At 44.5% G+C, this 14,936-nt stretch overlaps 2 protein-coding genes and 1 pseudogene across 10 annotated transcripts in view; 1 reads left to right on the top strand and 2 right to left on the bottom strand.

Moving 5' to 3' along the window:
* Positions 1-14,390, bottom strand: part of LOC106696500 — a 34,542-nt gene extending 20,152 nt beyond the window's left edge. The window contains exons 1-2 of the mRNA XM_014452752.2: positions 14,108-14,390; positions 13,004-13,105 (exon numbers count right to left, since the gene is read on the bottom strand). Of these exons, the coding sequence (XP_014308238.1) occupies positions 13,004-13,105; positions 14,108-14,390 (385 nt within the window). The remainder of the gene's footprint in view (positions 1-13,003; positions 13,106-14,107) is intronic.
* On the bottom strand, positions 9,399-10,970 carry LOC102423737 (annotated as a pseudogene). Its single transcript, XR_001347453.2, has one exon. The product of XR_001347453.2 is annotated as an ATP-dependent RNA helicase DDX39A pseudogene (transcript).
* Positions 14,391-14,661: 271 nt separating the features above from the next.
* The window catches only part of SEPT7 (septin 7), a 55,537-nt gene continuing 55,262 nt past the window's right edge, over positions 14,662-14,936 (top strand). For 2 of the 8 annotated variants that reach the window (XM_006085333.1, XM_006085334.1), the window contains exon 1: positions 14,662-14,934. In XM_006085333.1, coding sequence (XP_006085395.1) covers positions 14,874-14,934 — 61 coding nt within the window. In that variant the 5' untranslated portion in view covers positions 14,662-14,873. The remainder of the gene's footprint in view (positions 14,935-14,936) is intronic. The other 6 variants (XM_006085332.3, XM_006085331.3, XM_014452748.2 and 3 more) reach the window with 6 other exon arrangements.

Raw genomic sequence — 14,936 nt, 5'->3', positions numbered from 1 at the left:
CCAGATGATCTCCAGCTTCTGGTGAAGTTGGTAGCAAAAGAAGGGGGAGATAGGTATGGAACTTTAATGGGGGTGCTGAAGATGGAATGGCAGCTATGTGTATTTTAAGAGTGAGTTGATGAGGGGTGAGAAAAGGAATTTCTGGCTTTGTTGAATCCCCAGAAAAATTGGAATACATTTTAGAGCATCTAATCCACCTGGTTAAGCTACTTTGTCCTGAAGTGCTCAGCCGCCTAGAATAGGGAGCAGAAGAAACAGATGGTTGCCTTCACCAGGGCTGGGGATTGGCAGGACAGATGGGACAGGAGCTCGGGAGATGAGGGTCATTGGGATGCAGTTGTGAGTGCAGGGGAAGAACTGTTCCTGAGCTCTGTGAGGTGCTTGAGATGTCCCGAGAGGCCAGGAACAGAAATTATGCATAAAGAGCACAGAGTCTGTGTCCATAAAGGTGAGGAGTGGGTCAGGAGTGAGGTAACAGGAGAGAAAGACTGATGGGTAGTGGTCAGAGAAAACTTTTCTAGTTTGATAGTGAAAACTAAGTTGTGGCTACACTCAGAGGACCTGAGGTGGAATGAGATGGAGTCACAGAGACAAGGTAAGGAAGTGAGAGTTGAAAAGGAGGCCAAAGAGTTGAAAAGGTTATCAACATAGATTTTGAATCCCAAAGAATACACTAGTTCTAGCTGAGATTTTTTTTTCACATGACAAAAACCCACACCAATACAGTATTAAAACATATGAGTAGCTAGAAATATACTTGGAAGGCAGACACGCAACCTTGTTCATTCAACAAATATATATTGAGCCATGTGCTTAATGTGAAACTGTATTCAATAAGCATGATCTGGTAGATTCCTCTCAAAGAATAGTTTAATTAATATTACTATCTTCCCACTGTCAGAGGGTACAACTTAGTACCTGGTGACCTTGTTGTAAAAGTAGAAAATAAAACTGGTTACTTGGAAGAAAAGAAATGATAGGAAAGCTAAACCCAGTAACGTCACCATGTTCTTAAATGGTTGGACCAATAATAGTGATTCCCAAGACACTGCTTGGATTCAATGTGAAACGACTCATCACTGCCTAATGTTTTGCCTTAGAGTATAAACTTTCACCCGCAGAGTGAAAGTTTATACTCTTTCCACAGTCAATGGATCCAGACCTGCAGCCTCTCTCACCCCATCACCCTCTGCACCCCATCACCCTCAGCATTGATATAACAGTTTTGGGGCTGGCACATCTGGAGCCACTGAGTGCAGGGACCACAGCACACTGGACTCACTGGTCCTTTGTATCCCAGATGGAGACACAGTCACAATTTTCTGAAGTTCTAAACATAAATAAGTTGTTTTTCCAAGGACAAGTACAGTGACTCTATTATATACACTCAACAGGAGACTGCGCAGGGTTTGGGATGTGGTAATCACTCAACTCAAAGAGGGATTGTTAGTCAGATTTTGAAAAATATATGTAAATGGGCCCTGGAGGACATGCCATCCCTAAACCCTCCCAGAGAATGTTGACCTAGTCCTAAAGCATTTATTTACATGTTCTTTTCAAAGATTTAGAAAGCAAACTCAGAAACCCTATTTTGCATCACATGGGTTGGTCCAATATAGGCAAAATGTTGATTATTGTTGAAGCTGCGCAGTGGATATGAGGCTTCACTATGCTATCCTCTCTACTTTGTATATGTTAGAAATTTTCCATAACAACAAGAAAAAAGAAAAAAAAAGGAGATGTCTCTTTGTTGTGTTTGGATAGGTGCGATTAATGAGAGCCTTTCTTTGCTTTTCTCTTTCCTGGTGACTTACACAGTAATCTTTGAGACAGTGCTTACCCGAGGTCCCTTTTCTCCAGAAAAAATCAGAATGTACTGACACCAATATGTGGATGGTACATCATTATTGTTCCACATATCCCTTCATGCTACATAAAACGCTTCCATGTGCTGTCATTTCATTTATTTCTGTGGAATTTCTGTACCCACAGGCATTTTCCCAAATGATTGTCATTCCCCCCACCCTGCCCCCAAAGAATCCACACCAAAACAGGTTTCAATCATTCATAAACCAACCTTTATTGAACAAGTATGTGCCGTTATTTTAAAATTGCATAGCTAAATAGCTTTGTAAGGCAAAAATAAATAAATAACACCTAACACTTCGCTTGCTCAGTAAACATTTGTTAAGCATTCACTATCTGCAAAGTAGATGCTTGGGTCTTGATTACACAGCATGCAGGGAACCTCTGCATGCAAGCAAGAGGGAGTGAAGACAGCCTGGCCAGGGTGGCTCAGTGGTTGAGTGTGGACCTATGAACCAGGAGGTCATGGTTCAATTCCCAGAGTACATGCCCGGGTTGAGAGCTCTAGGAGGCAGCCAATCAATGATTCTCTCTTATCATTGATGTTTCTATCTTTCCCTCTCTCTCTCCCTTCATCTCTGAAATCAATTTTTAAAAATATATGTGTTTTTTTTAAAAAGAGTGAAGACTAGTAAGGGGCCCTTGCAGTGGGGGAGGGGAGCTTTTAAAATGTGCAGATGCTCAGGCTCCATACACAGAGCGGTTTGGGTCCGGCGTGGTCCCAGGAAGAGTTGAGAACCATTGGTCTAAATCACCGTAAGGGGGCCCAGAGCTGACTCTGGTCTGACTGAAGCTGGCACGGCCATCCTTGGAAAGCAGTTGGTGGGTGGAAGGCAGGCAGGATGTGTATTTGAAGCTGCATCCTGATGGCGGAAAGGATATGAAAACGGCCCAAGAGAAAGGATTCAGCAGGATTTGGGCAAACGGTCAGGACTCAGAGCTGACTGGGCTATGGTTCAAGCTGGGCTCTGGTCCTGGCAGAGTTCTCAGCAAGGACCTAGAAAGGGTTGCTTGCACGCTACTGGGTCCCTTTTGTGTAGCAGGCACTGTGCAAAGCTCTTCACTTACATAATCTCGTTTCATCCTCATGACAGCCCTGGGACATAGGGTGGGTTGCCCAAGGTCAGACAGCCAGTAAGTGGATGAGCTGCAGTGGAACCAAACTCTATTCTGACTGCAGACTTGTACTCCTCTGCCCCTCCCAGTGCCACAGGGACTGGGCACAAGCTTGTCAGGATCACCCAGGGGTGAGCTAGGAAGACCACTGTTGAAGGGTCACACGAGGCACCAGGCAGCTATTTCCACCTCTACTCACTAGTGAGCAAAAACACCCAATGACCCCTGACCCACAGGGTGCTCATTATTCCCAGCAGCATGTCCCGGGAAACAGTGAGATTGCCAGCATTTTCTTTGTGCCCCCAGCCTCCCCAATTTTCCCTGTTTCTTCCCCAGTCCCTGAGGAGGGGCCTCCTGTCCAACAAAATCCCAGCAGAGGCGTGGGTGATCACACAGCAGAGGGGAAGGAAACCAAACCTGCTGACACCCTGACCTTAGACTTTGAGCCTCAGAATCATGAGAAAATAAACCTGTTTACACCACCCAGGGTGTGGTATTTTGTTATGGGAGCCCTAGCAAACTAATACAGAGGGGTTATTCTCAAAAAGCCTTGGTGGCCCTTCTGCTTTGAGTTGAGGTCCATGTGGTGTTCTAGTCACTTGCTCCCTACTTACTTGACCCCATGCTCTTTCTGTCCCTTTCTTTATCATCATTACCCTCCTTGCTCACTGCAGTTTATTTAATAAGGGGTGTTTACTGTGAACACCGGGGAATCTCAAGAATCTTTGGATGTTTGTGAACAATTTGTTTTTTATGTATCTCATTCCAGTGCAGCATTTAGATAACAGGAAGAAGCTATTAAGGTATTTATCCACTGACATCCTCTATTTTCATTATATAAACTATGAAATGATCAGAAGAAAATCTTCCCACATCAGTTCTCTCACATTTCTTGCACTGATTGAGGGGGGTCAATAGCTCACTTTTGTAGACTATTTTAAATTCATTAGATAAATCTTTAGATTAAGATCACCTAGATGAACCTAGTGGCTAGCCGGGGTTAATGCACTTCTTGAAGCTTTGTTTTACCAGTCTCTCTCTCTGGGCACCTCTGTCCCTCGGCCTTCACTGCATGTGGCATCTGTGCTTCTATGAGAAAGATGTAGAAGGAACTTGAAATGAGGCAGAATGACAATCTTCACTCTGCTCCACAGCCATCCTCATACTTGACATTCTTTCAATTTCCTGAAGAAGAGTGACTCACCAGAATCACACAGCCACAGTAGCTGGAATAACTGGTCTCAAGGTCTCCTAATACTTCTTTCTCACATCAGCAATTCCTGCTTTGCTGGAGATGGCTGTGTATTAGTGACAGAAGGAAAGGAAGACGGAGAGTATCAGCCAGTGATTGAAAAGAGGGTTTTACTTTGGGCATTTCTTCCTTCTCTTTGTTTTCTTTCCAGAGTCCACTCTGGTCGCTTAAGCACCATGAATCTGGGAAAGCTTCTGCCTACTTTTCTCCAACAGGTTAGTATACTTTGGGAAGCTAAGAGTCAGGCCTGCCTGTTACCTAGAACTGATCAGGAGGGAGGGAGAAGAGTAAGCAGCAGCTGGGCTGAAGGAGAAGTAAGGCAGACCTGCTCTCTTCCCCCAACCTTTCCAATGATACTATCAGCTGAGCCATTCATGCGACTAACAAGGTGATGCCAACTTCCCTCCCATTCAGCAAACAAACACAAAAGTCTCAAGGTGATGCTAAAGAAACAAAGAAATCTCTGTCTTTTGAAATGTGGGGGGAAACTGTATAGGTTTTTTTCCTGACTTTTTTTCCTCAATGTGTTCAGATGTATGTGTGTGTAATGGAAGTTGGGAATAAGGAGCAAATATGAAGATAATATAATAATCTCTTCCTTGCAATACTCAAGTTCCACTTTTTTCCTTTTGCCCTTTTTTGGTGTTGATTTTTCTACTCTAGTTCTCTAAGCTACGGATGAACCCTAAAAGTATCAAAATTATTTCCAAAAAATATTTGGGTGCCTACTACATGCAAGGCATTATGCTAGGTTTGAACAAGATGAGAAGATAGCTAAGATTTAGTTCTCCTTCAAGGTCTGCAGTATCATAGCAAAGGTAATTCATGATCATATTTGCCCAGAAATTTGCAAAAGCAGCTACATTTTACAAGAGAAAACATTTTAATTGTCTAGTGCTCACTGACAGCATCTAAATGTCACTGACATTTAACTCAAACCAAAAACATATTCTGAAATAACAATTAAATGAACACTTTTATGAGAAATAAGGATTTTGGGACAGTTTGCTCACTTGTGTGTCATAAGTTGTAAAAAGCAGAGTTACACCCATGCCATATGGGAACTAGAGGGCTCTAAAGTAATATAACATCATCTACAATACATCTGCTTCATTTAAATTCAAATTTAACATTTATAGTTTTAATAGTTGGCATTGTGGCTTTGTATGTCACATAAAAAGTTATATTTGAGAAAGATTTTGAATTTGGTAGGTAGCTGATTTACAGTTATAAAGTCTCTTCCAAATCTTAAAATATTATATTCTAGTAGGGCACAAATGTAGCCTTTAGGAATAAGAACTCCAGGGGGAAATATCTATAGCTCAACATTAGTTTTTAATGCTGTATTCCTACCATTTGGGATGATAAAGATGGCTATTATATTGGTTTCATAAAATCTATTTATCTGTTTATAGTGGTTGACTGGCAAGCTGTTATAATTTACTACCAAATTTCTGGAAGCACAACAAAGGAGGAAAAAAATCAACTAAAAACCATAAATAAATCTCAATCACGATTCCTTCCATGAAATGGGCACATCGTGGGTAACAATTAACATTACCATTATTTGCTCTTTTCTTTTTTATCAGATGCTTAACTATGTAACTAAAATAGGATCCAATCAATGTCAAATGACTAGAGAAATCGTGTAAGAAAGAGCCTCTAAGTTGCTAGGAGCCGCACAAAGGAAGGCAGTAATAACATACTATTTTCACTATTACTAGCCAGTCTCCTTGGTGATCCAGTGCAATTGCTTCACCTAAAGCACATTCGTGTGGCATAGGCATTTGCTTCCTCTCTGAACTTCCTGTTTTCCTGGATGTGAGGTTCTCTGAGGTGCGCTTTCAGGAAACAGTCGCTTACTCAGAGGTCTGCTAGGAAGAGTGATTTGGAGCGGGTAGGCTCCAACTGCGTGCTAAAATGATAGCCTTGCTCTAACCTTGGGCATGTCATTGACATAAAAGTCCTTAAGTTCAGTTCAATTCACTTTCACTAGCCTCTCATACAGCAGGAGGCATTCAGTCATTGCCAAAGTCAATATATGAACTCTGGTTGCTGAAGGCAGCTGGTTTCCCATAGAATCATGTGTCCCCATTTCCTATTTCAGTCAGTTCATGATTCAGTGGTAGAAAATGCCAAAGGGAGTTGGCAACAGTGGCTTTTTACACTTATAATAGATTTTCTTTTTATGTACTTTGGATTTTTCTCCGGTATTGTGCTCAGTGGTATTTTTACTGTGTAATCAGATTGGACAGCTCTACAACAAGGTGCTGATTGGCAAGAAAACCTCAAGGTAAATGGCTTCCTCTCTGCCTTCAGTCCCAGAGGCCACCGGGCTGCCAGTCTATTACCAGGAACACGGGGTCCTCAGAGGGAAGTGGGGCTTTCATCTGCATAAGAACTAAGTCTCCAGGGCAGCCCTGGAATTTGAACATTCCTTGAGCCTCCAGTGATAAGTTGAGATAAATCAGGCCTCTCTGGACAGTCAGGGTCCAAACATCCTATTTCTGCTCTGCTTTCTCCCCCACTCTCTCCTTGGCTGGTGGGAAAAAGAAAAAAATCCCTCCTTCTAAGGTAAAGAATTAAGAATGGGAGTTATTTGTTATTTAAACAGTTATTTTGCTGTTTGGTTAAATCTCTGGTCTTCAAGTTGCATGGTTCTCTAGTTTTCTTGTCTTTTGTTTGTTATCACTACTATGTCTTTTGGCTTCTCTTTCTCTGTGGGGTGAAGTTTGATCTTTACAAAGGAAGAGGAAGTAGGCTTTATTTTTTTCTAATTTTTGTTCATTAGTTTTATAACCTTGCAAATGTCACTCGACTTCCTGTACTGTATAGATTAATTTATAAAAAGGCACGTTGATATCTATTTCCTTTTATTTGCAGAACATTAACACTGTCAAATATTTTACATTCTTTTGATCTCAACAGAACTTTTTCTAATAACTATACTGTTCAATTGTGAATTTAATACTGGAATACACTATTCCTTTTCAAATACTTAATAGTTAAGTACAAAAATACTTAAACCATATACTGCTTGATTCCATGTATTTGTATTTTAAAAGAGATTTTGTGGATGGTAAAATATTTCTCTTGAGATTTCATATTCTAAATTTGATGTGAACAAAATATACTCCAATATTCATTCATATGAAACTAGTTTCAGCTTTTGAGGAAATTATATATTTTTAATTTCACAAGAAAAAAAATTTAGTTAATGGCTCCTTATTTTCAACATTATTTCTCAGTCCTCCCTTACTGTTCTTCGGAGGAGGAACAGAAAACACTCGAGGGCTTTTTGGATATTTGGGTATTAGTGTTAACAGGGAAATATTGCAGATTGTCTAACCCACTTCATAAAATAAACCTCTGAAATCTCAAGCTCCACCCCTACCACCCAACCTGACTTTGTCTGCTCTGTCATTGTAGAAAACAGGACAGACTTGTTCTATGAGAAGTGCCATCTCATTTATACTGTCAGTTGTGAGTTGGTCCTCAAAGAAAACCTCCATATAGACCTAAAACCATCCACATGTCCTTCTGCTTGCACTAAAGGTAAAAGTACTTGAAAACTGTAAAACCATCTTACCCTTTCACCCGACCAAATGTCTAGCAAATGAGGACAGGATTCAGGACAACAGAGAAATGAATCTCTTCACCTGAGGTCTTATGTATTGGAAAAGCATGAGGTCTCTGAATCTTGTCTCAGGTTCTTACAAATTTGGAGGCCTTGAATAAATCACTTCTCTGAACATTGGTTTGCTCATTTAAAAGAAATTGAGAGTAATATCTATTTCATAAAATTGTTATATGGATTAGATTGATGTGACATGGCTGGCTATAAAAATTCTCATCTTCAAGTCAACTATCTATATTATAAAAAGCCATTGGCCCTAACGCCATAACAACCAAGACCTACTCGGGTGGGCAGGGCTTCAAGCACGGTGAGGTGCACGTGGGTGGGTGGGGCCGTGAGATTTTGTGCGCTGGGCTTCTAGTAGATTATAATAGGTAATTCTGGTTCTACTATCAAAGCTAGAATGTTAGTCCATATTTGTCACAGAAAATTACTAAAACAATAGTATTTGTATGACATGCCATAGTTGACAAAGCATATTCATTTAAAAAATATTTTCACTTATACATATTCAGATAGTAAGGGTATTTTTGCTATTCAGATATTCTGGGGAAGTTTCGATTAAGAAACATTAAGCACCCGCGTGCCAGCGTCTTGGCAAACTGACATCCATTAATTATTTACCACATCTACATTGGACATATATACAAGATGTGCTAGTGCAGCAATTCTCAAACATCTAGGCTCAGGAGCCTTTTACATTCTTACAAATTATTGAGGACCCCAAAGAATTTTTGTATATGTGGAGTATATATATTGATACTTATTAGAAATTAAAACTGAGGAAGTTTAAAAATATTATTCATTAAAAATAACAAATCCATTATACATTAACATAAATAATACATTTTTTATGAAAATTAACCATATCTTGCAAAACAAAAAGAAATTAGTTTGAAGAGTGGTACTGTTTTGCATTTTTGCAAATCCCTTTAATGTTGGGCTTAAAATTAGCTGAAATTATTTATATGTTTCTGCATTTAATCTGTTGCACTTATCACACTTCATGTAGTCTCTGGAAAACTCTACTATATGCTCATGAGAGAATGAGAATCAAAAAGGTTTAAAAATAGTCTTAGTGTTGAAATAATTTTGACTTCACAGATCCCCTTGCTTCTCAGAGACCTCCTTCAAGGGTTTCCCATTCCACACATTATCCACTGTGCTGGTGCCTAGTACCCAGTTATGACTCAAGAAATACTTGCTGAATAAAATAATGAATACCAGACCCTGTGCTAGGTACTGGGGACCCACAGCTGAACAAGATAAGAGTGCCTGCTCTTAAGTAGCTTAGACTCCCATGAAAGAGACAAGTATGAAAAAAACTGTGCTACCATAGCAGTAAATACAAGATACTATGGGAGTGGGGTGGTAAGAGGGTATCTTGCCCAATCTTGGTGTTGGGTCCATCCCCAACAGGTCCAGGGGTTCCCATAGGTGTGGACGGAGTCGGCGAAGAATGAAGGACACAGAGACAGCGTTCAGTTGATCATCATAGCCAGGTTCTCCAGCCAGGCTCTCTCTCTCTTTTTTTTTTTTCCATAATAAAAATTTATTCTTACACAAATCTACAGTGTTTGAACAGAAAAAGAAAGCCCCACTGTCGCCTAGAAAGAGGACTTGAAGCAGCACGTGGGAAGCAGGGTGGCTCCGGATGTCAGGTGTGTGGTTAGTGGCTCGGCTCCATGTATGTGGAGATGTCCATTTCTTCAGGAAGCTCCGCCACATTGACTTCAAACCGACCCTGAACCTCATTGAGGATTTTGGCATCATTCTCATGAGACACAAAAGTGATAGCCAGGCCTTTGGTGCCAAAGCGACCGGCACGGGCCACCCGGTGGAGGTAGGTGTCCGAGTCCTCAGGCATGTCATAATTGAAGACGATGTTGACTCGCTCAATGTCCATCCCTCGGCCAAACAGATCAGTGGCCACCAGGATCCGCCGCTGAAAGTCCTTGAACTGCTGATAGCGTGATAGGCGCTCCTCCTGGGCCATGCCCCTGTGGATGGTGATGGCTGGGAAGTTCTGTTCCACGAGCAGCTGGGCCAGGGCCATGCAGCGCTGCACCGACCTCACGAAGATCACCACCTGGTTAAACTCTAGCACGTCCAGGAGGTCGAAGAGTTTACGGTTCTTTTCGCTGTCTTTGAGCTTGACATAGTACTGCTGCAGCCCATGCAGCGTGAGCTTGGTCTCGTCGTCCACAAACACCTCCATGGGATCTTGCATGAACTTCCTGCAGACGAGCCGGATCTCCTTGCTCAGGGTGGCACTGAACATCATGCACTGCTTCTCGTGTGGCGTCAGGCGAAAGATCTCCTGTACATCCCGCCGCATGTCCAGCTGCTCCAGCATCTTGTCACACTCGTCCAGCACGAAGTGCTTCACGTTTCTCAGGTTGAGGCTCCTGTTCCGCACGAGTGCCAAGATGCGACCTGGAGTCCCCACCACGACGTGGGGACAGTTCTTCTTCAACACCTCTTCGTCCTTCTTGATGGAAAGACCCCCGAAGAACACGGACACCTTGACACTGGGCATGTACTTGGAGAAGCGCTCATACTCCTTGCTGATCTGAAAGGCCAGCTCCCGAGTGTGGCACATGACCAGGACGGTCACCTGTCCATTGACGGGCTCGATCTGCTGTAGGGTGGCCAGCACGAAGACTGCAGTCTTGCCCATTCCAGACTTGGCCTGGCACAGGACATCCATGCCCAGGATGGCTTGGGGAATACTCTGGTGCTGAACCTCAGAGGGATGCTCAAAGCCACAGTCCACTATGGCCCTCAGGAGCTCAGGCTTCAGCAGAAAGTCCCGGAAGCCAGAGCTGTGGATGGAAACATAGGACCCCTTGACATCTTTCTTGGGGGGTACTGGGGTACTCTCTGTAGGAGCCTGGGGCTCTTCATCTTCCTCATAATCCAGAAGCTCGTTTTCCACATCCTGTTCCGCCATAATACTAGTTCCCCGTTCGCCTCCGCACGCTCCGAGTAGACCCACCACGATGCCCGTCCTGCGCCCTGATACGAGCTAGAGCGCTTCCTGCCTCCTGCGTTGGACTGAGCACCAGATTCTCTCTTTATTGCCCTGTTACATCTGTATTTATACCAGTTGATTTTAATCCTACCAATTGTATTCCAAAGGTTAGGGCGTTTGTTAATCTAGTTCTGTTGATTTTAATCCTATCAATTCTATTCTAAAGGTTAGGGCGTTTGTTAATCTAGTTCTGTTGAGTTTAATCCTGTCTAGGTTAATCTCTGTGTTCCATTATAAGGGCTATTCCAAGGTCACTGCTCTACTGATAAGCTACAAGGAAGTGACTGAAGGAGATTATCCTACCCAGTAAAGGTTATGTCCTCCCTTCCCTGGGACTACCCTGTGTCGGTGGGTCTCCAGGGGTATAGGCTTTGGTGCTTTCCCTGGTGGGCAGACCCCTGGGGATGTGGGCCCAACAAGTCCCAAATTTATTGCCAACAGTCTTAGTCCAAGTTCTTCATAAGTAGTCCATGATATTTCTGTAACACTAGGGGGTTTCACTGATTTATTCTCTTCCTTAGTCCTGTTCATCCCTAACTTCAGGGAAAAAATCCTCACCTGGGGAAACAACCTTTCTCGGGGAGGTGATCTTGTTTAAAACACATAACGCTAAGAGGGGAAGCAAACATATATTTTTTAAAAATATATTTTATTGATTTTTTACAGAGAGGAAGGGAGAGAGATAGAGAGTTAGAAACATCGATGAGAGAGAAACATCTATCAGCTGCCTCCTGCACATCTTCTACTGGGGATGTGCCCGCAACCCAGGTACATGCCCTTAACCGGAATCGAACCTGGGACCTTTCAGTCTGCAGGCCAACGCTCTATCCACTGAGCCAAACCGGTTTCGGCGGGAGCAAACAAATTAAGAACAGTATTCCATATATGCCAGGTCCCTTGAAACATATGCTGTGCAGATGTTTCTTCCCTGCAGCAACTGTGTCAAGCAGCAAGGATGGACCAGCTTCCAACATCTTGGGAGATCAAGGAAGACTCTAAGAGAAAATGATGGCTGAGCTGAGACTTAAAGGAGAAAGCCAGGTAAGGAATGCTAGTGTAAAAAGAGGTGAAGGCAGGAGGGGGGGGGAGGGTGGTAACAAGGCTTGCTAGAGTTTCTATAGAGAGCAAGGCATGGCAGGTTGGCCAGAAATAAGAATATGGATCATGTAAGTTTCCTGAGAGAAAGTCTGAAGACTTTAAGTACATATATAAAGTTTAGGAAGGTCACTCTGGGTACAATGTGAAGAATGAGTTGGGATAAAATTGAACAGAAAGGCCACTGCAGAGAGGTGAGGCCGGAGGTATTGGCCTAGCTAGGACAGGAGTAGTGGAGATGGAGAGAAATGAAGAGTTTAGACATCTCTGAGAAGGAGACATTTACGGGACTTTCCCATGGCTGTCAATGGTGAGAGGGAGGGGCTGAGTATTTCTGGCTGAGGCCACTGGGTTGATGATGATACCATTTAGAGATTGAGAACAAAGAAACAAGTAAAATGAGGATTTAATTTGGGGTACATTGTTTTGAGATATATTGGAACTTGGGGATGTATATCTTGAAGGCAGTCAGGTATGCAGATTTGTAGTAAGAAAAGAGAACTAGAAATTTTTATTTAGGAGTCATTAGCATAGTCACTGAATCCATGGCAGTGAATGTGATCATCAAAGGAGAGTATAAAAAGTGAGATAGGAATAAACTAACTAGGACACAACTCTGAGGTACATGGGCATGTAAATGACAGGCAGAAGATGGGCATCCTGGAAGTTAAAACACTGTGCTATAAAGAAGCCAGAGGAAAACTAGCGAAGTGTGGTATCACAAATCAAGGGGCCGTAAACGCAGCAGGCCTTGATCACCAGTATCAAATGCTGCCAAGAGGTCAAGTAAGAAAGAGGGTCCACTGGATTGAACAAACAGGTTATTAGTGACTTTGTTTAGAATCTCAGTGGAGTGGCAGGGGCAGAACCCAGACGCATTGAATAAATAATCCATTGAATGAAGCTCTTGGGTGGCCAGGAGGCAACAGAATCCAGAGGACAGGCATGAGCAGATCAAATACAGAGAACATGCAGAAATCCGTGCCTCGGACAAGGTAGATACCTGATGCCCTGCAATGTCGGGCAGGGTGGGCATGGGGGCAGGCAGGCTGATGAAGATGGAGACAGGAGGTTGCTGGCGTTCCTCTCTGAAGGGTTCTTTCTGCTGAAAAGAAACGAGGGAGCAAATGAGGACTTCGGAAACATACCAAGATGCAAAACAAGCCGTTTCCTTAGATAAAATGTCCTTTATGAGAAAAAAGAAATCGGAAACATTTCAAGTATACAGAGCAGTATAGAAAATAATTACAATTTAACACCCCATGTATCCTCCACCTGGCTCTAAGGTTTTGCCACATTTTCTGCAGATTATTTTTGGGACAAAATAAAGCATTACAGATGCAAGGGAACCCTCCCTATTACATTCCCTTCCCTTCCTCTCTGTGAGTAAATCACTATTCTGAATTTGGTGTCCATCACTTCCTTATGTGATTTCTGGTTCTTAAACTTTTATTGTATACCATATACGTCTTTCTGCAACCCGATTCCTTCCCTCCCCTCTCAATATTATGTTAATGTATTCTGTTTAAATGAACACTAGTACCTTTGGCTCATTAGTGTACATTTAGTATTCCGTGTATGTCCATTTGTCCAACAAACGTAACTTATACATCTACTCTCCCACAATTGACATTTAAATTGTCTCACTAATATAAGCAATGCTGCTATGAACATCCTTAAGCCGGTTCATGAAAATATAAGTATAAGTGTATATATATATATTATAAGTTTATATTTATTTATTTCTATGTAAGTCCTAACATGCAGCTTAATAGGAAAGATAACCCATGTGCATGAATTATATAGGCCATTCGTCTTCAAGAAGGGCACAGAAGCCGATGGATGAGTGACGCTCACAGGAAAGCGTTTGGAGGCGGCTCCAAGGGCCACACACTGTCAGCCCTGGATGCCTGGTTCACGGTCACCCCGTGGCCTCACGTGCGCTCATTCATTCTCTCAACTCGAGTGCGCGTCCCCCGCGGCCGGACCCGGGCCCAGGGCGGGCCTAACGCGGAGGGTCCGCGGGGGCAGCCGCGCAGCCGACTGTGCCAGGCCCCCAAAGTGACAGCGCCCGGGGGGTGTGGGGGCGTCCAGGGCCTAATCTCACTTGCGACCCCGCGCAGGAGGCTGAGGCGGCGGGGGTGGACGGGGCACGGACGCTTGCCTCCAACTGTCTCTCCCCTCCACTCGCCACGCCGCCAGGTCAGTAGCTGGGAGCCCGGGCGCGGACCAGGCCCCCGCCCCGAGCACCGCTCCCCAGCCGGGCCTCCCCCGGTGGCGCCTCTCCCCCTTACGCCAACTCCGTAAGGAGGCGCCGAGGCCAACCGGGCGGCGCCCGCCTCTCCAAGCTCTGACGTCAGATCGCGCGGGGCGGCCCTCGCGGCGGCCATGTTTAGTGAGGGCAACCCCACCCTCGCGCCCCACCGGCCTTCCCCTCACACCTTCCTCAGGCTCTTCACGGACGAACGGGAGGGTTCAACCTTAGAGGCAGTGTTGAAGAAGCCTGCTGACGCCTGGCTGCCCGTGGCCTCGGCGGTGCCCAACCCCGCCAACTTAAACATGGCGGCCGCCCCCGAGCGGCAAACGAGCGCGAACGCCAATGAAGTCATGCCCACCATGGAGCAGGGCGGCGAGGCCGGGAAGGGGAAATCTCGCGAGATCTCAGCGGCCGCCGCGCGGCCCGGAAGCCTCTAGGAGGGGGCGGGGGCGGGGACGGGGGCGGGAGGCGGGCGCGAGCCGGAGGAGGAGTCCGGGCGCTGCGAGCTGCGCAAGCCGGGCAGCGACGCCGGGCGGCTGCGCCGCGGAACTGGCGTAGGCGGCCTTGGAGAATCGCGGGCTGCGCCGCTCCCCGGCTGGTCGCGGAGGGGGAGGGGATGTCGGTCAGTGCGAGATCCGCTGCTGCTGAGGAGAGGAGCGTCAACAGCAGCACCATGGGT

The sequence above is a fragment of the Myotis lucifugus genome, unplaced genomic scaffold, assembly GCF_000147115.1.
Source record: "Myotis lucifugus unplaced genomic scaffold, Myoluc2.0 scaffold_18, whole genome shotgun sequence".
NCBI classification, from domain to species: Eukaryota; Metazoa; Chordata; class Mammalia; order Chiroptera; family Vespertilionidae; genus Myotis; species Myotis lucifugus.
This window is presented reverse-complemented; position numbering and strand designations above follow the sequence as displayed.